General features: G+C 31.0%; 7 protein-coding genes and 1 non-coding gene across 8 annotated transcripts; 3 read left to right on the top strand and 5 right to left on the bottom strand.

Moving 5' to 3' along the window:
- Window positions 1-2,284: 2,284 nt before the first annotated feature.
- Window positions 2,285-2,360, bottom strand: PWA37_000890. The gene has a single exon. It is a non-coding gene; the product is annotated as a tRNA-Ile (tRNA).
- A 618-nt stretch (window positions 2,361-2,978) lies between these two features.
- PWA37_000889 (uncharacterized protein) lies at window positions 2,979-6,518 on the bottom strand (the record flags this gene model as incomplete). Its single annotated transcript, XM_064857543.1, has 1 exon — window positions 2,979-6,518. One exon carries the CDS (start codon window positions 6,516-6,518, stop codon window positions 2,979-2,981), a length of 3,540 nt encoding a protein of 1,179 aa, XP_064715381.1.
- A 4,952-nt stretch (window positions 6,519-11,470) lies between these two features.
- Window positions 11,471-13,279, bottom strand: PWA37_000888 (uncharacterized protein; the record flags this gene model as incomplete). The annotated part of the gene is made up of 1 exon (XM_064857542.1): window positions 11,471-13,279. The coding sequence occupies one exon, from the start codon at window positions 13,277-13,279 to the stop codon at window positions 11,471-11,473; it is 1,809 nt and encodes a 602-aa protein (XP_064715380.1).
- Window positions 13,280-13,817: 538 nt separating this feature from the next.
- On the bottom strand, window positions 13,818-15,641 carry EST1 (Est1p; the record flags this gene model as incomplete). The annotated part of the gene is made up of 1 exon (XM_064857541.1): window positions 13,818-15,641. The coding sequence occupies one exon, from the start codon at window positions 15,639-15,641 to the stop codon at window positions 13,818-13,820; it is 1,824 nt and encodes a 607-aa protein (XP_064715379.1).
- Window positions 15,642-16,115: 474 nt separating this feature from the next.
- On the top strand, window positions 16,116-17,984 carry TOP3 (DNA topoisomerase 3; the record flags this gene model as incomplete). The annotated part of the gene is made up of 1 exon (XM_064857540.1): window positions 16,116-17,984. One exon carries the CDS (start codon window positions 16,116-16,118, stop codon window positions 17,982-17,984), a length of 1,869 nt encoding a protein of 622 aa, XP_064715378.1.
- Window positions 17,985-18,575: 591 nt separating this feature from the next.
- RAV2 (Rav2p) lies at window positions 18,576-19,598 on the top strand (the record flags this gene model as incomplete). Its single annotated transcript, XM_064857539.1, has 1 exon — window positions 18,576-19,598. The coding sequence occupies one exon, from the start codon at window positions 18,576-18,578 to the stop codon at window positions 19,596-19,598; it is 1,023 nt and encodes a 340-aa protein (XP_064715377.1).
- A 121-nt stretch (window positions 19,599-19,719) lies between these two features.
- LIP2 (lipoyl(octanoyl) transferase LIP2) lies at window positions 19,720-20,715 on the bottom strand (the record flags this gene model as incomplete). Its single annotated transcript, XM_064857538.1, has 1 exon — window positions 19,720-20,715. The coding sequence occupies one exon, from the start codon at window positions 20,713-20,715 to the stop codon at window positions 19,720-19,722; it is 996 nt and encodes a 331-aa protein (XP_064715376.1).
- Window positions 20,716-21,519: 804 nt separating this feature from the next.
- Window positions 21,520-24,195, top strand: VPS34 (phosphatidylinositol 3-kinase VPS34; the record flags this gene model as incomplete). Its single annotated transcript, XM_064857537.1, has 1 exon — window positions 21,520-24,195. The coding sequence occupies one exon, from the start codon at window positions 21,520-21,522 to the stop codon at window positions 24,193-24,195; it is 2,676 nt and encodes an 891-aa protein (XP_064715375.1).
- Between the last annotated feature and the right edge of the window lie 249 nt (window positions 24,196-24,444).

Here is a 24,444-nt window from a genome sequence, read left to right as displayed (position 1 = left end):
TATAGTGTAGTTACTTTTATTGATAAATCATTTTTACATTCTATGAAAAGTAAAAATAATCTAAATTTAATGAGGAGAAGTAAGTATACTTTCCTCATATATAACAGAGCTATGGCTATTAATCACTAGCACAAACATTAAAATGGGATAAAAAAATTTGGTAACATTAATTTAAATGACGTATCCTCACTGATTGCTATCCGTTGATTATGAATCTATTCAACGGCATATTATAAGAAGATACCATGAATAGAAAAACGAAAGAGAGAGATAAGCATCCATGTTTAGTAATAATAAGGACTAAAAAGTTTCAATAAATAAATACATTGTTTTCCAAATTTTTATATTATACATGTGGTAGATTGTTTAATAAATAAGATATCTAAACTATTTTTGGTATGATTTAAGATTTAATTTATTTAATTTAGTTATACACTAAAATTGCTGTTCATAGCACAATCAGAAAAAATTATACTTTATTTTTTTCCTATTCTAGTGAAATGGTTATTAAGTGAAATAAGTGTTACGCAAAAAATTTAAAAAGCCACGATTTTTCTCCGAATGTCCGCAATATACTATGTGTAGTTTACTATATTAGTTGATTAATTCAACTCTAGATATTTTTAAGCATACATAATATATTTTGAATATTGGTCATTCATAATTTAGTATTATCTTAATTTTTACCATTAATGAGGTAAAGTATTTATACTAGAGAAATATTTCTTTTGAGAAAAGCAGACATTGAAATTTTAAAACTAAATTTAATAAATTTCAATAGGTGAAGTTATATAAAGTCCTTACAGTTTACAGTAGAATCAGACATTACACGGCACATTAACCGACTGAGCAAAGAAACCTTCAAATTCAGAAAGTTTCTATATGATATATATTAATATATAGCAAAGCAAGAACAAAATTGTTGATTTGAAACGTATTTCAAAAGATTCATTCTTGAAATGAATTGCTAATGAAAAATCCGATTTAGTTTTAAAAAATATATATAAAAATACATAATGCCAGAAGATTAAAACTATGAAAATCATTATATCACAGGTGAATAGTTAATACTTGTAAAAAAATATGCCTGTGATAGTTCTTTCTCAACTATCTATATGATGTTGTGCAATTCCTCTTAAGGTAATCTCTCTAAATTCTGTTATATATTGAAAATTCACACATCATGTGACATATGAAATCTCGATGTCACTATAAACGATCTCGTGAATTCTTTAGTCGATGACGACGCTTTTGTTTATCTTGTTTGTTTAACTATGTTTATCTGTATATCTGCGTATGTTAGTTTACTCCTTGCGCAAAATATAGTTTGTATATCATATATAGACAACTAAGTAAGCCATATTTATCTATTTTAGTGTCTAGAAGAGCATATCTTTCGTAATAGAATTTTCATCTATTATACATCATAAAAATATTATAATATCAGGAATAGTACTGTAATGTTCATTGTTCCTTGGTGTTCTTCTTGGTTGCTTTCTTGTACTTATGTTGGTTACTCTTGCTTTTATGTATTTTTGTAAAATTTTGCAAAAAGGAAAATTTAGAGAAACACCGTAAACTGTAATAGATGAAGCGATTACGAGAGATATACTCTTCTAGACGCTAAATAGATAGAAACAGCTTAAATTGTTGTCTATATATGACATATAAACTATACTCTACATAAAGAGTAAACTAATATACACAGATATACAGATAAACATAGTTATTGTAACAACTCTTAGGTTATGTGTTTCTGATAACAGTTAATCTTGTCGAAATCTCAATAATATTTCACTTAGATAGATATAAGATATAGACTCTTTCTATATCTCTAGATGTAGTATTCCTATATATCTATATATCTATACCCCTAATCTAAGATAACCTAATAGTATACACTTATATACTATATATCTAAGCTTATGCAATCCTTGGTGCCTTGTTCTTTATTCTTCGTTTTTGGCTGCTCTCTTGTACTTATGTTGGTTACTCCTGTTTTTATCTATGTTTGTAAAATTTGCAAAAAGGAAAGTTTAGAAAAATATCGTCAACCCTCATTTTTCTAAACAAACCCTAAACAGTAATATCAAGGATATTACAGTTATATAAACAAGATAAGCAAGAAAAACAAAAGCGTTATCGTCGACTAAAGGAGTTCACAAGATCGTTTATAGTGACATCGAGATTTCATATGTTACATTAAACCTCATTTTTCTAAACGAAACCCTAAATAGTAATGTCAGAGATATTACACACTGCACAACAGCACATTACAAAAAGAATGGTTCCTAGCGGGATCGAACCGCTGATCCCCGCGTTATTAGCACGGTGCCTTAACCAACTGGGCCAAGGAACCAACTCCAGCGATGGAGTGTGTTGTAGTATGGTGTGGTGAAGTTCTTTGTGTATTCCAGGGAAGCGCAAATAATATTAATAGTAATTCAAATAATCGAGACAGTAATCAACTATAGTCGATAGTATAATTACTAAAACGGTCTTATATATTAAGCGGCTTATATCGAGCTAATGTACTTATTCGAAGTTACTTGATTTGTTACTTGCTTGTTATTCTCCTTTTGTTCATATATAATATATAAATTATTTACAAGAAACGGTTATGGAAGATGATCTTTTATCTCCTGAAAACGTTGTCCTTTTATATGTTTTCTGGAGCTCGATCGATTATTCAGATTACTACATTAATGACTTGACTGATTCAAACCCTAAAATTTATTATATTAATTTAGGTGCACTACTGGATTAGAACTGCATCCCAATTCTCTAATCATGGTGATTAGTAATACACGTGGGACTTAATAAAACAATAGGTAAATTCTAGATTTGCCAAGATCTTATGTAATCCAATCTTTTTATTATGCAGCATCTAATGTTGTAGCACATGTAAGGCTTATTAATACACTAATTGGTTCTAGATTCATTCAGGATCTTATGTAATCTTGATGGTTATAACTATTCTATTCCACAACATCTTCCTCTCTCTCTTGGGAACCTTGTTTCCATAATTGTACGAAATTGTCAATTAAAGATTGACCAATATTTGTTGGGAGTAAGTTAAATTCTTCTACTGGATATTCTACTGTAATAGTCGGATCAACATCTTCCATATGACAATAAAACACTTTGTTATCTTTATCGTAACCGACTACATTAATAATTTCATGTACTCTTAATTTCCTTTCGGCAGCAGTATTAGGCGGATCTTTTGGATAGCGGTCTTTTCTACGTTTTAACGGTTTTAGTTTTTCAACATTAATAACTCTGTGAGTCTTTTTCATCGAAGGTAAATCTAATTCGTAAGCATTGTCATTTATTTTCTTAACTACCTTAAATGGGCCAACGTATATGGGTTGTAGCTTTAGATATTGACCTCTCTTAAAATAAGCATCACGATGTAGCAGTACAAAATCACCAATTTCAAAGGTAACTTCCTTCCTCCCTTTGTTATGTGTAACTTCCATGTTGATCTGATTCTCAGTTAAGAAATCTTTTGTGCGTAAAGTAAGTGCTTTCAACTTTGTGGCTAGTTCTTGTGTTGAATCATGACGGGAAGAAACAGCATCTCCTGTAACTATGATTGGTTCATTAGGGATGTATCCAATATCTACTTCAAAAGGAGCTGTCTTGGTTACGCGATTGGGAGTAGAGTTATAGACGAATTCGATGTGAGGAAGTAAACGATCCCATTGTCTATGATTGTTACCAGTATAAGTCTTTAATAACCTATTAAGGATCTGTATTGTACGTTCAGTTTGACCATCTGTTTGTGGGTGATTTGCTGTGGACATTTTCAATTTTATATTCAACCTTTTTGCCATTTCTTGGTATTCTGTAGAGGTAAAACGAGGATCTCTATCTGAAGTAATGGAATATGGAAATCCATGGTAAGCGAAAATATAACGGAATAAAGCATTAATAACGGAAGTAGTATCAAATGGGTAACTACCAGCAATTAAGTGAGTTCTTTTTGAAAACATGTCGACTACAACCATAATCATGTCGTTACCTTGTTCTGATTTAGGTAAACCAGATACAAAATCTATGCTAATATTTAACCATCGACCTTCGGGAACTTCAGAAGGCATCAATAAGCCCTGTCTATTAGGGCGATGAGATTTAATCAACTGGCATTGTATACAGGAAGAGACATATTCATTAACAGAGTGGTGTAATTTTGGCCAATAATAACGACTTGCAATTTTATTGTATGTAACGGTTGAACCGAAATGACCACCATAAAGGCCATGGTCGTGATATATTCGAAGGACTTCATTTCGTTTAGCGTTGGGAACAACATAGCGTTCTTTAAAGTAAATAATATTGTCATTAATTGTAAAACAATGGCGAAAGGTTCTTGATAAGTTCAATTTCTTCATATATTTCTTGAACAATGATGAGTTGCAAATGGGTAAGTCTTTTGTATCAAGTTTGGTAATATAAACAAAACAGGCAGCACATAATGGGTCAGCTAGGTATTCTTCGTACCAATTTTTCGGATCTAATGTGACGGCAGCATCTTCAATAGCAGCAATATTGTAATCTGCTCTGGAAATAGCATCAGCTACTACATTCTTTGGACCTGCTAAGTATTCTAGTTTAAAATCATATTCGGCTAATTCATTTAACCATTTAATTACTCTACGAGAGGGTTCTTTGTTCTTTTGTGCCGTTAGTAAACTAATATGGTCTGTTCTCAATATAAAATGCATGCCATGAAGCATATATTTAAAATGTGATAAGGCTTCGACAATGGCTAGGAGTTCAAGATCTCCAGCAGAGTAATTTTTTTGAGCGCCTTGTAAAGTTTTTGAAAAATAACCCACGACCCCGAGAATTTTTCCTTGCTCATTCACTTCTTCGAGTACAGCACCTAATCCATTCTTTGAAGCGTCGGTTGTTAATCTGTAATGACCATCGTGTTTAAAGGAGACTAATATTGGGTTTGAGATTAGGTGTGACTTTAATGTGTTAAAGCTCTCATCTTGATCCGTCGACCACTTACTTTTACCATGTATGTAATCCTGAATCGGTTGTTGGATGTGAGAGCAGCGGGGTATAAAGCGTCTATAATAGTTTATCATACCCAAAAATCTTTGAGCTTCTTTAATTGTTCTGGGAGTGGGAAATTGTTCTATAGCTGCACATTTCGAGATCAACGGTTGGATTTTATTAGCAGAGATAGTGTATCCCAAAAATTCAACAGATTTAGCGGCAAAGTTACATTTTTTCTTTTTTACAATTAATCCTTCTTGAGTTAACCTTTGCAATACGATGTCTATATGTTTCCAATGTTCATCAACGGAACGGGAGTGAATTAAAATATCGTCGAGGTAAACACAGACATATGGTAAGTCCCTAAATAAATCAGCCATATAACGAGCAAACGTGCTTGGAGCATTAACGAGACCAAACGGCATGACGGTATATTCATACTTTCCATTAGGAGTAACAAAAGCGGTTTTGAAACGATCGTCCATTTTCATAGGTATTTGGTGATACCCTGAGTGGAGGTCCAAAGTTGAAAAAATGGTTGAAGAGCCAATCTTGGCCAATAGGTTGTCGATTCTAGGTAATGGAAACGGGTCTTTGATTGTCACAGTATTTAGAGCTCTGTAGTCCACACATAAACGATATGTACCATCTTTCTTTTTAACTAGAACCACTGGTGAACTACAGGGTGACTTGGAGGGTACAATGAATTTCTTTTCGAGAAGGTCGGCAACGATCAGGTTTATCTCTTGTTCTATTTTTGGTGTCGTCTGATATGGCTGTCTTCTAGGCAGGCGTGCACCCGGCTTAATTTCGATCTCGTGTTCAACCTTTGGAGGTTCAGCGAATTTCTTAGGTGGTAAATCATCGCGGACTGTAGCAGAATATTTCTCTTTTAACCAGCGAGGTAGTTTATCAAATCGATCATCTGTATCTGTTTCAGAAATCTTTATAGCAAACACAGCAGCAGCATTTTCAACATCTAATTCTTCGGTATCATTCTCGGTAAGTACGGATACAATGTATTCAGGGACCGGTTTCTTGTTATTTAATATCTTGTGGAGCAGCGGGTGAGATGATATAATCGGGTGTCCTATTATGATTTCAAAAGTAATAGCATCAGTTATGTATACGGGTGTTTTAATTTTTATGTCATCGAGTTCAAGTAAAATTTCGGTGGATTCGTTAGTGTATGACGATTCGGATGATACAACACCTCTAAAACGGAATGGCGGAGCGGTAGAACGTGTTAACTTGAGGTTGTCAGCAATATCGGCTCTAATAAATGATGTGGGGGAACCAGTATCCACTAAAACATTGACAGGTTTTTCTTTAATAAACATTTTAATTTGGCAACTGTTGCCTACGAGTGGATGGGGAGCGGACACGATGGGAGCTAGTGTGACGGTTTTGTTGTAGAATTGTTTTTCATTTGGGACTGCTCGCCTTACGGTTAGGGCAGTCACTGTAGCGGTGTAATGGCTTGTAACAATAGAAACATAAACCATGATCAATACAATATTGACGAGAGGGACGCTTAATTGGTTGTTTGTTTGCTTGGGAAGATTTGTGATTTCCCTTTCTGCCCCCTCTTCCGTGTGAACGATAAACAGCAGCAACTTGAGGATGATGATCAGTAGTAGAGTCCATAGGGACTGGGTTAAGAGCAGCGGTCATATGGATGTCTCCATCCATATCATAGGTGGTGAAGGTAGGAAATGAACGGTTGGTGATGGAAACTGTTTCACTGGCAGCTTCCATAGCAGCATCAACAGTGGTAGGGCGAGCTAGAGCTACCATACGGGCAGTATCAGGAGTAAGACCGCGATAATAAAAAAGTAATTCTCCCTTGGGAGTCCAAATGTTTGAAGGCATCAAAGCTAATAGTTGTGAAAACTTTTGATTATAAGCGTCAATGCCAACGGTAGCTTCCTTCAAGCGTTGGAACGCATTGAGGATGGCATGAGGGTCGATCATACCAATAAACTTATTTTTAAAATCCACAAGGAATTGTTCATAGGAATGTTGGTCATGATTACGGATCCATTGGACATACCATTGAGCAGCGGGTCCAGTTAAGTTTCGGCCAAAAAAAGCTATACGATCCACATCTGTTTGGAGGTTTCGAGCATAAAGTTGTGCTTCGACAGTAACAAGGAAATCTGGTAGTTTAAATAAATCATAGCGACCAGAGAAGCGCATTGGAGCAGTACTGTAGTATTTGGAATCGGATGGGACTGGAGCAGGAGCAGAAGTAGGGTCAGCGGTTAGGTTAGTAGTTGGAGCAGGAGTAGTGGTTGGTGCGGTGGTATGATGTTCTGTAGCCGTAGATGCATCAATAGCGTCTAAAAATTCGTTCATATTTAAATTATTCGAGGACATGATGAAATAAACGCTACCAGTTGTTGTAGTATGGTGTGGTGAAGTTCTTTGTGTATTCCAGGGAAGCGCAAATAATATTAATAGTAATTCAAATAATCGAGACAGTAATCAACTATAGTCGATAGTATAATTACTAAAACGGTCTTATATATTAAGCGGCTTATATCGAGCTAATGTACTTATTCGAAGTTACTTGATTTGTTACTTGCTTGTTATTCTCCTTTTGTTCATATATAATATATAAATTATTTACAAGAAACGGTTATGGAAGATGATCTTTTATCTCCTGAAAACGTTGTCCTTTTATATGTTTTCTGGAGCTCGATCGATTATTCAGATTACTACATTAATGACTTGACTGATTCAAACCCTAAAATTTATTATATTAATTTAGGTGCACTACTGGATTAGAACTGCATCCCAATTCTCTAATCATGGTGATTAGTAATACACGTGGGACTTAATAAAACAATAGGTAAATTCTAGATTTGCCAAGATCTTATGTAATCCAATCTTTTTATTATGCAGCATCTAATGTTGTAGCACATGTAAGGCTTATTAATACACTAATTGGTTCTAGATTCATTCAGGATCTTATGTAATCTTGATGGTTATAACTATTCTATTCCACAACAGAGTGTGTTGTAGTATGGTATGGTGAAGTTCTTTGTGTATTCCAGGGAAGCGCAAATAATATTAATAGTAATTCAAATAATCGAGACAGTAATCAACTATAGTCGATAGTATAATTACTAAAACGGTCTTATATATTAAGCGGCTTATATCGAGCTAATGTACTTATTCGAAGTTACTTGACTTGTTACTTGCTTGTTTTTTTTATTTATGTTGATATATAATATATATATTATTCACAAGAAACGGTTATGGAAGATGGTCTTTTATCTCCAGAAAACGTTGTCCTTTTATATGTTTTCTGGAGCTCGATCGATTATTCAGGTTAGTACATTAAATTAGTACATTAATAATCTGACTGGTTCAATCCTAAAATTTATTACATTAATTTAGTGGATTAGAACTGCATCCCAATTCTCTAATCATGGTGATTAGTAATACACGTGGGACTTAATAAAACAATAGGTAAATTCTAGATTTGCCAAGATCTTATGTAATCCAATCTTTTTATTATGCAGCATCTAATGTTGTAGCACATGTATGGCTTATTAATACACTAATTGGTTCTAGATTCATTCAGGATCTTATGTAATCTTGATGGTTATAACTATTCTATTCTACAACAGAGTGTTGCAGAGTAGGATAATAATTACCATGATTAGAGAATTAATGTAATAAATTTTAGGGTTTGAACCAGTCAGATCATTAATGTACTAATCTGAATAATCGATCGAGCTCCAGAAAACATATAAAAGGACAACGTTTTCTGGAGAAAAAAGATCATCTTCCATAACCGTTTCTTGTAAATGATTTATGTATTATATATAAACAAAATAGAACAACAAGCAAGTAACAAGAAGTAATTTCGAATATATATATTAGCTTGTTAAAGCCGCTCAATATATAAGACCATTTTAGTAATTATATTATCGACTATAGTTGATTACTGTCTCGATTATTTGAATAACTACTAATATTATTCGGGGAAGCGCTAGAAATATCAAACGGATAATTTATTAATAATCGAGACAATAATTGATACAATCAGTAATGCAATTATTAATACGGTCTTATATATTGAGCAGCTTATATCGAGCTAAATATATTTATTTGAAGTTACTTGTCTTGTTGTTCTATTTATGTATTGTTGAAAAATGAGAGTTTATTACTGCCATTTTCATAAGAATTATTTTTAATTAGTTTTTCTATATATTATGTGGTGTACGGATGTATATAATATCAGGAAAACATTTTAATTTTCACCAAATATGTCTTTCGAAGATTTGAAAAGAAATGAAAAACTTTAAAAGAAAACTTAAAGTAAATAAAAGAATGTATACTGAATACATTATATAATAAATATGTACAGGTATTTAATACAAAAACAAAAACAAGTATCTATAACTTAATGATATCTACCATTACCATGGACACAGAAGGCTCCAAATTCCAATATGTATATATATATAATATATAAATTATCTATAAGAAAAAGGTTATGGAAGATGGTTCTGCTGGAATCGAACGTTCTAGAATAAATAATAGACCAATTAGATTTTAGTAAACATTAATTGACAAGCAAAAAATGGAAAATGTATTGTTTGCTTATCAGTAAACGCAAACAAATCTCATCTTAAATTTGGTGCTATATCTAAATGAGATGTGCCAGATACAAAAATATATTAAACCAACATTTTTTTCATATCATGTTTCTTCCCATGTTCGTCTTTTATACATTATTATCTATATATTAGATATAAAGATAAAAACTGAAAAACTTAATGTAAGAGTTGTTGTATGTAACTGGATGAATCATATCAATTAGTATAAGTATAAACACTCTTACATAAGCTATGTATATTATTAATTAATAATCCTGATGTTGTATTACTTCTTCGTGTTGTTCTTGTATAATATTAAGAGTTGCCTCTTAATATCATTACTAAGATGTACTTAAATAAGATGATTACCCCTGGCATATCTCTCAATAATCAAAGGCCTCTTGACAAGATCTGATATAATTCTCACTCCCTGGAAATCCTCCAATCAGATTCAATACCTTCTACGAGCCACTGCGCACATGGACGTACCAATTCTCCACCCAGACACTCAGGGGTTATCCTCGGAATTGCGTATCTATTGGATTTCCAGTTAGGTTCCTTACACTTAACTATAATTTTGTACACTATATATATCAATATAACATTGAAAATTTTTACTTTCTATGCGCAATAACTACAGGCGCTAATTTTCAACAGTATTGTTCCTCTTATCATCTAGGTGAAACCTATTAGATAGAATACGACTATTAATGCTGATAATTATTTCTAGCACCATCTCTTAATAATCACAGGCCTCTCAAAAAAACTTCTCAGTAATTTGCCACTAATGCTCATCCGATGATCGTTCGTCGGTTCGAGCAAACTCACATCCTTGAATACAGCATTTCTGCTGTTCCAAGTTCTTCACCTCAACATTTAGTGTTACCTGCAGGCAACTTTCTTGAGGATTTTCAACAAGAGCTTCTTACAGAGTATACAATCTCAATTCCCATTATTATATATTTATAACTTGCAAAAAATATATTCTAGTTTTTTGATCTTATTTTGTATGTGCGATATATATATATAGAAGTCTACAAAGGATAGAAACATGATACAAAAAATTATTGGCTTTTTTTATTTTTATATCTTGCAACTCTTTTCTACAGGTGGTAGAAGCTTTTCAATTTGTTTTGTCACCAGTTAAATAAACAATACTTATTTTGCACTTTGAAATAGCTTTGTGTTTACTAAGATCTAATTAGTCTTTCTGTTGAAATAAAATGTTCTATAATGAAATAGATAGAACAATAAGATTTTAGTAGACACTAAACGATAAATTGTTGAGTAATAATTGTTGAGAGGTCACCAAAGGTTGTTGAGTTTGTTTATTAAATATCTTACTGTTCGTAGAGGAAAATGGCTTAATATTAACATATATAAAGCCAAGGATTTCATCATACATTTTTTTTATCTTATTTACAATCTTTGTATATTATTATTTTTATGTTGTATATAGAGAAAGAAAGTGAAGAACTTTATTATAATTTTGTATACTAAATCTGTTTAATACAATATTGAGAATGTTTACTATATATCCAATGAATAAAGGCGCTCATTCTCAACACTTTCTATTAATTCTAGAGCATTTGAATTCAGCACATATGAGGATCATTTATAAAACATAATTAGTAGGGCCAGATTGAATCAAAAACTCTTAATGACTCTAATATTTCAGAAGATATATATATGCAGTTGAATAAATATAACATGTTGGGAATCAAAAAAGGAGCAATGTCACAACTGTTAACTAAAGATGCAAAAAGTTAGAAAGATATAGTGGTTTACAGGCTTCTTTTTATTGTAGAATGAATATATATTTTTTAGTCAAGATGCAATTATTTCTATGTACTATTATTATTATCAACGTGTTTTACTTCTATAGAAAATGCAATAAATTTATATAATCTCAATGCATAATAGTAAGGTGGAGTAGCGCTAATATTGCTAGGTTTATGGTTAATGGAACGTACTATGGTCTCTAATTTTTTAATAATAGAATAGTCTGTTAAACAATCAATAATACCAACAAAATAGATTAAATCATTGTTAGATATTGAATTGTTTACATGCTTTATATCAATGGATAATAATGATGGCATATCAGTTGTCTTTAATGTATGAGAGTTATTCTTAAAATGGATTCCAACTAACAACGAATAGTCCATAGTATTCATACTAGCCAATAAATTGACATCCTTCCATAGCTGATTTAGAAAATTTGTTTTTACTTCGCTGTCGTTAAATGTCAACTTTTTACCCTCATGGATCCAATTCAAATCTTTCCTAATATCATTTTCACTATTTTGATTACACACATCCGTGTATCTACCAAATTTGGACCCTTTTAAATCATATGTTAAATCCATTTTAATCCATGGGGGAAAAACATTATACATTACCACCAAGTAAATTTTACGATTTTGTATTCTATTTTTAAAAGACCTTGGTAATTTTACTCTATGTAATCCATAGTATTGGCAAATCATTGTATTAGGATTATCCTTAATGTATTTATAATATGTACTTAAATATTTTCTTAAATGAATATGTTCATTGCGATGGATAGTTTTAATAATATATTTATAATCTTTGGAAAAATAGAAGAATGATCCACTTTTACCTGGTGAATTTAATTCATTTAATACATATTTCGAAGTCAATGATTCCAAATATTCTTTAGTACCTACATTAAAAGTATTTCTTATCTTTAAAAAAATGGAGCCAAAATAATCTTTAAATTCAAATCCAAATGATTCAAAAGATTTTATATTCTCCCCCAAAAAATTACCATTTGTATCAAAAAAATATTTATCGATAGAATTGGTGGAGTATTTTGAAGAATTAGATGTTATTGATTCACATGACACTCTAATCCCAGTCAACATACTACGAACAATATTAAAATTCATATCATTTTCATTAATTCTACGGCCAATAGGATCAGACATAGAGTAGATTGAACCACGATCATTTTTGTTTTGACTTCTAGTCTTCTGGATTACTTTTCTTGCCGAGGCACTAGCTAACAACTCTGATTTAGATTTAGATTTAGACTTTGATACAGTATGAACTGTTGGGGCTGTTGATATTGACGATCCATAAACTGGTTCGTCTGCAGTGTTGGATATCAAAGTGTCTGTATCTACAACAGGAAAAATCTGTGATCTATGTGCAGATGCTTTAAAGGGGAAATTAGATATAATAGATTCTTGTGTCAATCTCCTATTCAATTGAGATGGCCATTTACTTGATATTTTCTTTCGTATATCACTTAGAGATGTGGTTTTTATAGTATTTTTATTAGGATATTCACTACTATTATTGTTATTAGGATTGACTTTATTAACATATTTTTGATTCTTGCAAAATCCATAAACTGAACAATCTACATCTGGCAGGGAAGTGACAATCTTATTTAGTTTGATCATACTATCATCATTAAGAGCTGGTATATTTTTATAATATGATAGAGGAGTGGAACTTATAGAAAATCGTCTATTTATATTACTGGGTGCAAAGCTCCCATGTAACACTGCTAAAGACGACTCTTCTGACCTTTGACCATTATCTGATTGAAAACTTGAAGCTAATACTGAATTTGACTTATTAATAGGTAGATCGTTACGCTGAGATGACTGGTTCACCTCCATTTACAATTGAAATAAAATAATACAATATAATAATGCGTGTATAGAGAGTGATGGGATTTGGTTGACTGTTTGTTTGTATTAAAAACATCAGAAGGTGAATCTAATAAAAAGAGAGTACACATTTATACACACATATTTGGACCTGTACCTTACTTGGAAAACTCCTAGACAGATCTAGCTTCAAGTCTTCGAGAACTTTTGTTCGAACTTTTGATTCTCGATTGACTGTATTCTATTTTGTAGAAAAAAAGTCGCTACCTATGCCGCAGACGGGAATTAAAAAATCCGCATCTAAAGGCACAAAGAAATGGGAAGTGAAGTTCAAGGATCTTTAGATCTTTTACTGCTGTTGTCACAAATATTGTATGTTTATACACAGCCTTTATTAGATACTATACAGTGTGGTATTGGGGATTTAGAAGATATTTAGATTAATAATTGGACTTACTATGAACATCTTCAAAATACAAAATTCTATCAAATAACCAAATATATATGTAAACTTGTTCATACATACTTGAAAAAATTTGTACAGTGTTCACCAGTAATTATTCTTTGTCTTTTCCTTCACTGTTTCTTCTTCTTGCAATTTTATTGTAGTTCCACATTTATTATGGTGTAAAAACCGTTTCATTGACGTTACAATTGCTATCAATTTTAATTCAGTTTCTTGTTCCTTACTTAAAAGACACGTCCTTGGTGCATTGCCTGTTAATCTATTAATAAAGTTATCCATATGAAACACTTCTGTATCGTTGAAATCAGTTAAGCTATAACCAATACATGTGAAGTCCCGTAATAAAACATCATCCATAAATAGATATGATCTTTTAGGTTTTTCATTTTTATATGAAATCCAACTGTATCTGGAAGATTTATTAATTTGATTAATAAATTCAGATATTATGTGGCAAATGGGTAAATATCTATGTGCAAACCTTAAAACAGGAATGTGTGATTTTATCCAACAATTCATAACTCTTAAAATAGTTAAAAATGGATCAATTCTATTTATATCAATTTCATCATAGGATATCATTTTATTAATATATGTTATAATGTGGAATAAAATATCGAATACAAATCTTATAAACAATTTATGAATTCTCTCATTCCAATGAACAAAAGAAGAAACCGCTGATAGTGACTTTTTATCATTAGCATTGCTATTTTCCATAATTAATGTTGATATTCCGATCATAGTAATAATTATGTCAATCCAAAATTCATGATACATGAACACTTGAGGATCTTGCAGTTTTAATAAAATATTAGATTTCAGCTCTAAAATTTCTCCATTCTCGTCAATTGAGTTGTTTGTTTGATTAAATTTTGAATTATTTAGTAAAAGATAGTATCTAATAATTTCCATAGTACTACTCACAAGGTCATATTCAATATTATCCATTTTTTCAAATTGTCTATTCTCTCTTCTCCAATATCTTTCTTTGAAAAAATCTATAATATCATTATAACTATTTGCTTTTGAACTATTAGACCTGGCAAAATAACATCTTACATGATAAAATATTGCCTTTGAATAATTATTACAATGTAAAAATACTTTAGATAGTTGCTTATAACTCTCATCCATGGATGGCACTACAATTGTCGCCATAATCCAGTATCTTTTAGCCTTTTGGAAAATATCATTAGTCTTCAGTAATTCAACATGCTTATTCCTTTTATACTTTATATGGAGTGGATCTTCTAATATTGTTTGGTGGTACCGTATCTTACCTAGATATAGTAGACAATAATAAAATGACAATACCACATGAACTGTTCCCTTATCTGTAGTTTGCAACAAATAACGATTTTTAGCTAAATGAGATAATTTCTGAATATGATTTCCTAAATTTAAACCACTAGTTACCTGTGTTGATATCACTAACGATGTATCAAAATAGCATATAATATATTCTAAAATCTGATAATAAAATCTATGGAAAATCTTCATTAACTTAGATAATTTTGATTTCATAATACGGAACTCAACAGTAATATTACCTTTACGATTATTGTGAGACCTTCCTTTGGCAGATATGTTAGATGTTTCCTTTAATAATTGCTTCCATTTATAAAACCATTCAATGCATAATGATTGATATCTATTCCATATAATAGGAAGTATTGGTTCAATGTGTTCATTAATGCATGATTTGTTTGAAGAAATTGATAAACCACTAATTTGTTCCAATATTTGATCCCTTAAAACTGTATGCTGTTCTTTTAATCGGATATTTAAAAACTCATTATTATACAGAACACTATTCAATTCATAGTCTAAAGTAAAAATAAACTTTTTCAATTGCTCTGATATATTACTATTATTATTATTACGCTTGCTACTTATCATCATATATTCCCATTTTTCTATCCAGTATACTTTATAAAACAAAGAAGCACACCAATTCCATTATATTACCTAATTAAAAAAAGCCACACACAGCATGAATAGACTTAAGCTTTTCTTTCATTCTTTAGACTGACTGAGTGAGTACCCTGCAACAAACACTACTTTTTCTTTTAAATATTTAATTGATTTCATGTACGTTTGTAGGTTGATTTTTTTTTTTTTGTAGAAGATTTTAGTGATTTTTAACAACATTAAAGAGTCTATCTGATGATTAAAAGAAAGATAATAGAGAAATAAAATGATTAGCTTATGCCATCAAGTGATCAAGTTTAGCTAAACGCCTGATCTGAAACTATAATTTAGTCTTAGTTAATTAAGTTTAAGCCAACTGCTTATTTTTACTTTTGTTTTTTTATTGAACCTTTCCAGTTATCATTTTATTATTATTGGAATAAACCTATGTTTTAACAAACTATAATGAAAATTTTGTGCGTAGCAGAAAAGAATTCGATAGCTAAATCTGTAGCTGCTATCCTTAGTGGTGGAAGGTCAACTTCTAGGGCCTCTGATTATGTATATGTCAAAAATTATGATTTCGTGTTCCAAGGATTCCCATTTGCACCTTATTCATGTGAAGTAACAATGACTAGTGTGGCAGGACATTTAAATGGTGTAGATTTTGATGGGCAGCAATATGGTTGGGGTAAAAGTGATCCATTTACATTATTTGATGCTCCATTGATTGAGACTATGGATAAGAATCAAAAACAAATTGCAAGTAATATACGTAAAGAGGCTAGAAATGCAGATATTTTGATGATTTGGACGGATTGTGACAGAGAAGGTGAATACATAGGATGGGAAATATACCAGCAAGCACGGCAAGGAAACAGAAATTTAGTAGATAATAATGTTTATAGAGCAATATTCTCACATTTAGAAAGAAGTCATATTCTCTATGCTGCAAGGAACCCAAAGAGACTTGATCAAAAAAGTGTAGATGCCGTAGCAACCCGTATTGAGTTAGATCTAAGAACAGGTGTAGCTTTTACTAGATTGCTCACAAATACTATGGCTTCAAGAGTTCAATCAAGTATAAATTCTGAGCAAGTCAGACTTAATAATAGTAATAATAATGGGAATAAAAAGGAAAAAATTATCATATCATATGGACCTTGCCAATTTCCAACACTAGGTTTTGTGGTAGATAGATTTGAAAGGATACGAAATTTTGTTCCTGAAGAATTTTGGTATATTCAATTGCAGGTGGAAAGTAGAAATGACAACGATGATAACAATATTGGATTTGAAACATCATCAACAACATTTCAATGGGAAAGAGGGCATATCTTTGATCGGCATAGTGTTCTATCTTTATATGAAATGTGTCTTGAAATTGGAGGTGATGAAGCAACAGTATGTGATCTAAAATCGAAACCTTCTACAAAATACAGACCTTTCCCATTGACAACAGTTGAATTACAAAAGAATTGTGCTAGATATTTCAGAATTAACGCAAAACAATCTCTAGCAGCTGCTGAAAAATTGTATCAGATGGGATTTATATCTTATCCAAGAACTGAAACAGATACATTCCCAGATACTATGAATTTAAAGGATTTAATTGAAAAACAAGCACAAAGAAACCAGGATTTTGCTAGTAGGACTCCCTGGGCATCCTATGCTGCAACTCTATTAGATGAAAATTCTCCAAATAACTTTACTTTTCCTAGAAGTGGGAAACATGATGATAAGGCACATCCACCGATTCATCCTATTATACCATTAGGTAAAAATGCACAGATTGATGCTACCGAAAGAAAAGTGTATGAATATGTGGTACGACATTTTTTAGCATGTTGTTCAGAAGATGCTAAAGGACAGACAACAACATTAACATTAGATTGGGTCGGAGAGAAGTTTACTGCTACTGGGTTAGTTGTTCTTGAAAGGAATTTTTTAAGTGTCTACCCATGGGCCAAATGGGAAACCACAAAGCAATTGCCAAAATTGGAATTAGGTTCTGTTTGTACATTGAGCAAAGCAGAGATGAAATCAGGAATGACTTCAACACCTAAACCTATGACAGAGAGTGAATTGATTGTGTTAATGGATACTAATGGTATCGGTACAGATGCCACTATTGCTGATCATATCGAAAAGATTCAGACTAGAAATTATGTTCGAAGTGAAAAATCAGGAAAGGAGACTTTTTTACAACCGACTACACTAGGGATAGCATTAGTTCATGGATTTGAAGAGATTGGATTAGAAGATTCATTTACTAAGCCGTTTCAAAGGAGGGAAATGGAGGAAGATTTGAAAAAGATATGTCAGGGGAGTTAACCAAGGAAATGGTAGTCTTCGATATTATTGAAAAATACAAAGGCTATTGGATGAGGACTAATCAATCAAAAAATGTTCTCTTGGACGTCTATAATCGAATCAGTAGATCTATGACATAAATCAAGATATAGCACTCCTATGGCTTTAGATACATTATTACGCATACTGATGTGATGAGAAGATGTCCTTTATCATTATCTGCATTTTTTTTATTTATCAACTATTATATTGCATCCACACAGATATATAAAAATGTATAAATATTCCATATTAATTACAAAGATTGTCCGAGTGATCTTCTTTGTTTTAGAATATGTTTAGTAGGGCAATAGTTCTATTAGTATGTATCATTTTCCTCCTTTTCATTCCTTTGTATTTGCTTAAAGATGACTTATTAAAAGTATATTATTTTTAATAAAAGAAAATGAAAAATAAATTTGAGACATGATTGCCATCATAAGAGAAACATGAGAAACCATTCTACTATCAATTGTTAGTAAATAAATCTACACCAAAAGTTGGAAGGTGAAATTCCTATTCAATTACTTGTAACTAAGCTGATTTATATTTTTAATATTACTGTTTTTTATTATGAGCACAGAACTGTACCCATATGATTATTTTGGTGGACCAGAGGAATATGACTTTAACAAAGACAGACAAAACGAACAAAAATGGCTTATAAATGAAATCATACGACCTGAATTACCTAATATTATTGATAATGTGGAAAAATGTATTGATATGTTGTACAGTGATCAGTTATTTAAGATGCCTATAACTAGTGGTGTCAAAAAAAATGCAAGTTCTCCTTCTATACGTGGAGTAGTGACTAGACATGGTATAAATATTGTTGATTTTCAAATGGCTTTACAATTTCCTCAATTTGACAAGGGTAAAATAATTATATGTAAGATGGATTCTGGCAAGAAATTCACATTGTTACAGTTAGATAGTATTGGAAAGAATTTACAACAGGTCTTACTATTGTTAGAAGGTTTAGAAGTAGAAAAAGATTGTGTTACTTTTATAGATAAATTTAAGCAATCTTTACAATTAATAACCAAATCGATAAATATTTTACAAAATCCACCAAAAGATTTGCTATTTCCATATAATAACAATATAATCGTGAAACGGATGTTTGCGAATCCTGAACAGTTCTGTGAATCTACACATCATAAGATAAGTTTGGAACTGATTGTCTATAAAAGTGAGTTGACCATGGATTTTCGTAATTTAGCTAAAGTGACTAAAAAACCATGGTGTGATATTGATCCAGTGAGTGGGAAATCCGTTGTTGATAAAATTAAAGAATCATTAAAATCTAATAGAGGCAAAAAATTGAATGAAATACTGGAAGAGCAGAATATTATATTAGAAGAATCAAATCTTTTAAATAATTTTATAATAACTACATTTAATAAAGAAAGTACCACATTACAACAAGCCCAAGACTTTATATCTAGATGTATAACATTTGATGGGAAAGTCGTTACAGAATGCGAAAAACTTCAAACCACCACAAGTGACCCAAGTTTAATTAGTATTGTATCTAAATTAAATGCATTGGAACATACTATTGGCAATCATTTCACTAATCTTGAAATATGAGGACAAGAATATTAATATTAAAAAATGTTATTATATATATATATGTATGTATATATGTATAAATGTGTAAGTGTGTAAGTGTGAAGTGCTTATTTACAGGCAATATTGAATTGATCTTTAATTATTTATTATTATTTTTTTTCAACGTATCAGATTTTGTCACTTGAGTTCTTTCTATTTTGTTAATTCCCAATAATTTGGCTAATTGTTTGACAAAATTTATAGCAATAATTTCAGGATCTGCTTGTAAATCAAGTCTTTGTTCTTGAACTGATGTATGTTTCCCGTTATGGATCCCACAAAGATCAAATGAATTCATATAGGATAAGTCGGTATTTACATTTATGGAAACCCCATGTGATGTTATAGATCTTCTGACATGAATTCCAATACTTGCAATTTTAGCATCGTATATTGTCCAAACTCCAGTATTTTCTGTTAATTTGGTCTCAATATTTAATAGTGTATCAGAGATTTTAGTTTCTTTAAGTGTATTCATTGCAGCATGTTCAATGGTATAAATCAATCTTTTTGCAGAAAAATCTTTAAAAGCCTTTAAGTCCAATATTAAATAGGCAACGACTTGACCTGGACCATGGAAAGTGATTTGACCACCACGTTCAGTTTGAACAAATTTAGGTGCCAAAACAGTTTTTTCACTTTTTCCAGTAGGTTGAAAGGTTTCGAATTGCTCAATCAAATTTTTTGTGATCATTTTCTTAATTCGTTTTCCGCCTGTATAAGTTGGTTCAAATTGGAAAGTTAAAACCATTGGGTTCGGTTTCATAGCTAAAATATTATCAATAATTTCTTTCTCAGCTGGATTCAATACACTCTTAGGATATTCTTCTTGTAATTCAGCTAACTGTTTTTTTATTTTACTTTGTAATTGCTTGAAATCTAGATTAGCTCTAACAAATTTTTCCTGTATTTCAAGTCCTTTCTTGAAGGGAAGTAGTTGAGTGAATTGTAAATGGTGTAAAACTTCAGCAGCAGGTTCAATCGGAGTAGTTATTGGGACAGATACTTTAAAACGTACCAACTTTTTCCAAAACCTTGAGTGTTGTAAAAAGTTTTTTAGAGTTGTGAGTTGAGTACTGCCAGTAGATATTACCATCAATATATTTATTCTCAAATTATTTCAGATGTACAGATAAAAACAAAAATTAAACAAAAAAAAAAAAAAAAAAGATCAATTCAATAACGATTGTAATTGCCACTAAGTTTTACCTTAGTTCAGTATCATTTGTATATGTAGCCTAACTGATATTAAAGTTTGATATATTCTGATAACAGTAAAACAACTAGATATATGGGTTATTTAAGCATTTTTCTTTATTATCATTATACTGCTATACTTATTTTATTCCTTTTCAATATTATTATCCTTGTTCTTTAAATCTTCTATTCCGAAAAACCCGCAGACGGCTTGGTTATTCTAACAAATTCCGTCGTAATGCCGCAATTTTGAAAGAAATTTATCCAAAAAATATATATATATATATATATAGATTAAGTTAGTGTTCGATTTCTGTTAGTAACTTAAACCTGTTATTTGTCACGTGACTAAAGGTAAAGTAGTTTACAAATTCTTTGGGAAAGCTTTACAGATGGACCAATGATCAATAACAACCTGCTGTTTTGAATAATTAGAAACAGTTATTAAGATATACAAAGAGGCTAGTTCAAGGGTATAGGTAGCCACGGAATTGCTTAGGTTTATTCTGTGCCTTGTTGTCTTTTTTTGTTAAAGAGCAATTATTATTATTGTTATAACGCTAATAATAATAATGTTTTAATAATTTAATACAAAGGGTATGGCAGATAATTGGTTGTTTCAATCTATTCACCATTTTTCATTTAGTTTTATTTGTCTGAAGTAAAACATATGTATATTGCTACTGTTACTATTAAATAGAATATGAAGAATATCACATATGCAATTTCTCAAGATTTGGCTGTGCCATTTCAAATTAAAATACATTCATTAGAAGGCGAGAAACCACTGTTAAAAGCTTCCAGTAGAATTAAAAACTCACAATTGACACAAATAGAGTCTAATATTATCAGTTGTAGTCAAATGCAAGTGTCAGTTCAGGTCATCGATAAAAAAAGTGATAGGAATTTGACTTTACCCGTTATTACACCATATATACCATTTAAGGGGACTAGAAAATGGGATTATTGGATAACTTTACCTATACAGACACAACAATTGACTCCTTCATGTTATTTAAACATTATACTGTGGGAATATGATGGGTTTAAGAGGGTTCCTTTCTATCAACTGGTAACAAGTATATTTAATAAAGACACATTTCAATTAAAAAGAGGTTATGAGTTTATTAAATTTCAATACGATGATTTAAATAGTGTGGAATGTTTACAAGATGATGAAATTTATAATAATCTTAATAAATTTTGTTTGGGTGAATTTAAAAGAACTAAATGGTTAGATAAATTAACTTTACAAAATTTGAACAATTTAAAATTGACGAGAAGTTGGCCGTTGGGGACTTTTGTATTGAATCTCGAATACCCAGTATACGAATTTCCAATCATTTATACAGATTTAGGATCTAACCAACATCCATCAAATATTCCTTGTTTTGATAACTTTGAAAAGTTGAATAGCAACATTACCAATAATTTAATGTACAATAATGACACAAAAAATACCACAAAAATAGGGAATGAATCAAATATGACGATATCCCTTGGTGATAAACATGAGTCCACTTTAAAATTTTTTGACCCTGATCAATACAATTATGACCCTATTGAAGAAAAATATAGACGTTTGGAAAGAGCATCACAACATTCAGATTTCGATAAAAGAATTAAGCCCACAATTAAAAAACGTGATTATTTAAAACATATAATGGAATATCCATCTGGACGACAATTAAGTGCTCATGAAAAGGGATCAATATGGAAATATCGTTACTATTTAATGAATAACAAAAAAGCATTAACTAAATTGTTAAAAAGTACTAATATGTCAGAAGAATCAGAGAGAACAGAAGTATTGGAATTAATGAATACTTGGTCTGAAATTGATATTGAAGATGCGATTGAATTGTTGGGACCTTCTTTTACAAATATATCTGTTCGATCTTATGCAGTAAAGAGATTGAAAAAAGCATCTGATCAAGAATTAGAGTTGTATCTATTACAACTAGTTCAAGCATTGTGTTTTGAGAATGTATCAAATCTAGCAGATTTATCAAATAGTGATTTTACTATTGTTAGTGATGTCAATAATTCGCAGAACCAACGTTTTATACAATCAATACAAGTTACAAAAAGTTTTAGTGACACAATACCTGATTCAAATTCAAAAAGCAAATACAATAATTACATTGAAGATAGTTCAGAGAATCAATTGCCTATTGTAATTTCACCTTTAGCAGAGTTTTTAATTACAAGAGCTTTAAGCAATATAAGATTAGGAATATTCTTTTACTGGTATTTAAAATCTGAATCCAAAGATAATCCTTGTTTACAACAAATAATGCAATCGTTTTGGGATAGACTAGATCTAAATAATCATGAAATATTGAATCAACAGGCTACATTAGTTGATCTTTTAAATCAATGTTGTCTTGAAGTAAAAAATTCCAAAGATTCTATTACTAAGAAGACAGAGTTATTAAGTGAAATATTAAGAACTAATATAAGACATTTTTTGAAAGGAAAGGCTATTATATTACCATTAGATCCAGGCATAAAGATTGTCGATGTGGTACCTGAACAATCTAGAGTTTTCAAAAGTTCATTATCGCCTTTAATGATAACTTTTAGAACAGATGATAATTCTACTTATTCATTAATGTATAAAGTTGGAGACGATTTAAGGCAAGATCAATTTGTGCTTCAAATTATTCGCTTAATGGATGTATTATTGAAAAACGAAAATGTTGATTTAAAACTAACTCCATATAAGATATTGGCCACTGGTTCCCAAGAAGGGTCTATGCAATTCGTCCCTAATGAAACTATGGCTACAATTTTAAGTAAGTACCATGGTGTTTTACCTTATTTGATACGTAATTTTGGGGATTCCAATTCTGAGTTAGGTGTCCAAGATTGGGTAATGGATAATTTTGTTAAGTCCTGTGCAGGATATTGTGTGATAACTTATATACTTGGTGTTGGTGATAGGCATTTAGACAATCTGCTGATAACAACAGATGGTCACTTTTTCCATGTGGATTTTGGTTATATTTTGGGGCAGGACCCTAAACCTTTCCCACCATTAATGAAGCTACCACCACAGATCATAGAGGCGTTTGGTGGTGCAGGATCCTCTAATTATAATAAGTTTAGAAGTTACTGTTTTGTAGCATATTCAATTTTAAGAAGAAATGCTGGCTTAATTCTAAACCTTTTTGAATTAATGAAATCCAGTGATATACCAGATATCCGTATTGATCCTGACGGGGCTATATTAAAAGTTAAAGAACGGTTCAATCTTGATATGTCTGAAGAGGAAGCTACAGAACATTTTCAAACCTTAATTAATGATAGTGTTAATGCTTTATTACCCATTGTTATCGATCATTTGCATAATTTAGCCCAATATTGGAGATCTTAAATCAAATAAGAAACTTCAAATAAAGTAAACACATAAATAATAATTTATAATTGTTTGTATAGAACATCCAATATTTATGATTTTAATAACCAGGTTGATAGAGAATTTTATAAATTAACTTCCATTATATCTGTTATAATTATATATATATATAACACATTTTTGCATGGTAACTTTTTTTTACTTGAAGGAAACTTTTATTGATTCATATACTATTTTAGTACTTTTATTTTTCTGTATTTTGGTAAG

The sequence above is a fragment of the Arxiozyma heterogenica genome (genome assembly GCF_036370985.1).
Source record: "Arxiozyma heterogenica strain weizmannii chromosome Unknown scaffold_15, whole genome shotgun sequence".
In the NCBI taxonomy this organism is placed as follows: Eukaryota; Fungi; Ascomycota; class Saccharomycetes; order Saccharomycetales; family Saccharomycetaceae; genus Arxiozyma; species Arxiozyma heterogenica.
Note: the sequence above shows the minus strand (reverse complement) of the source record. Positions and strands in the feature narration are given on the sequence as shown.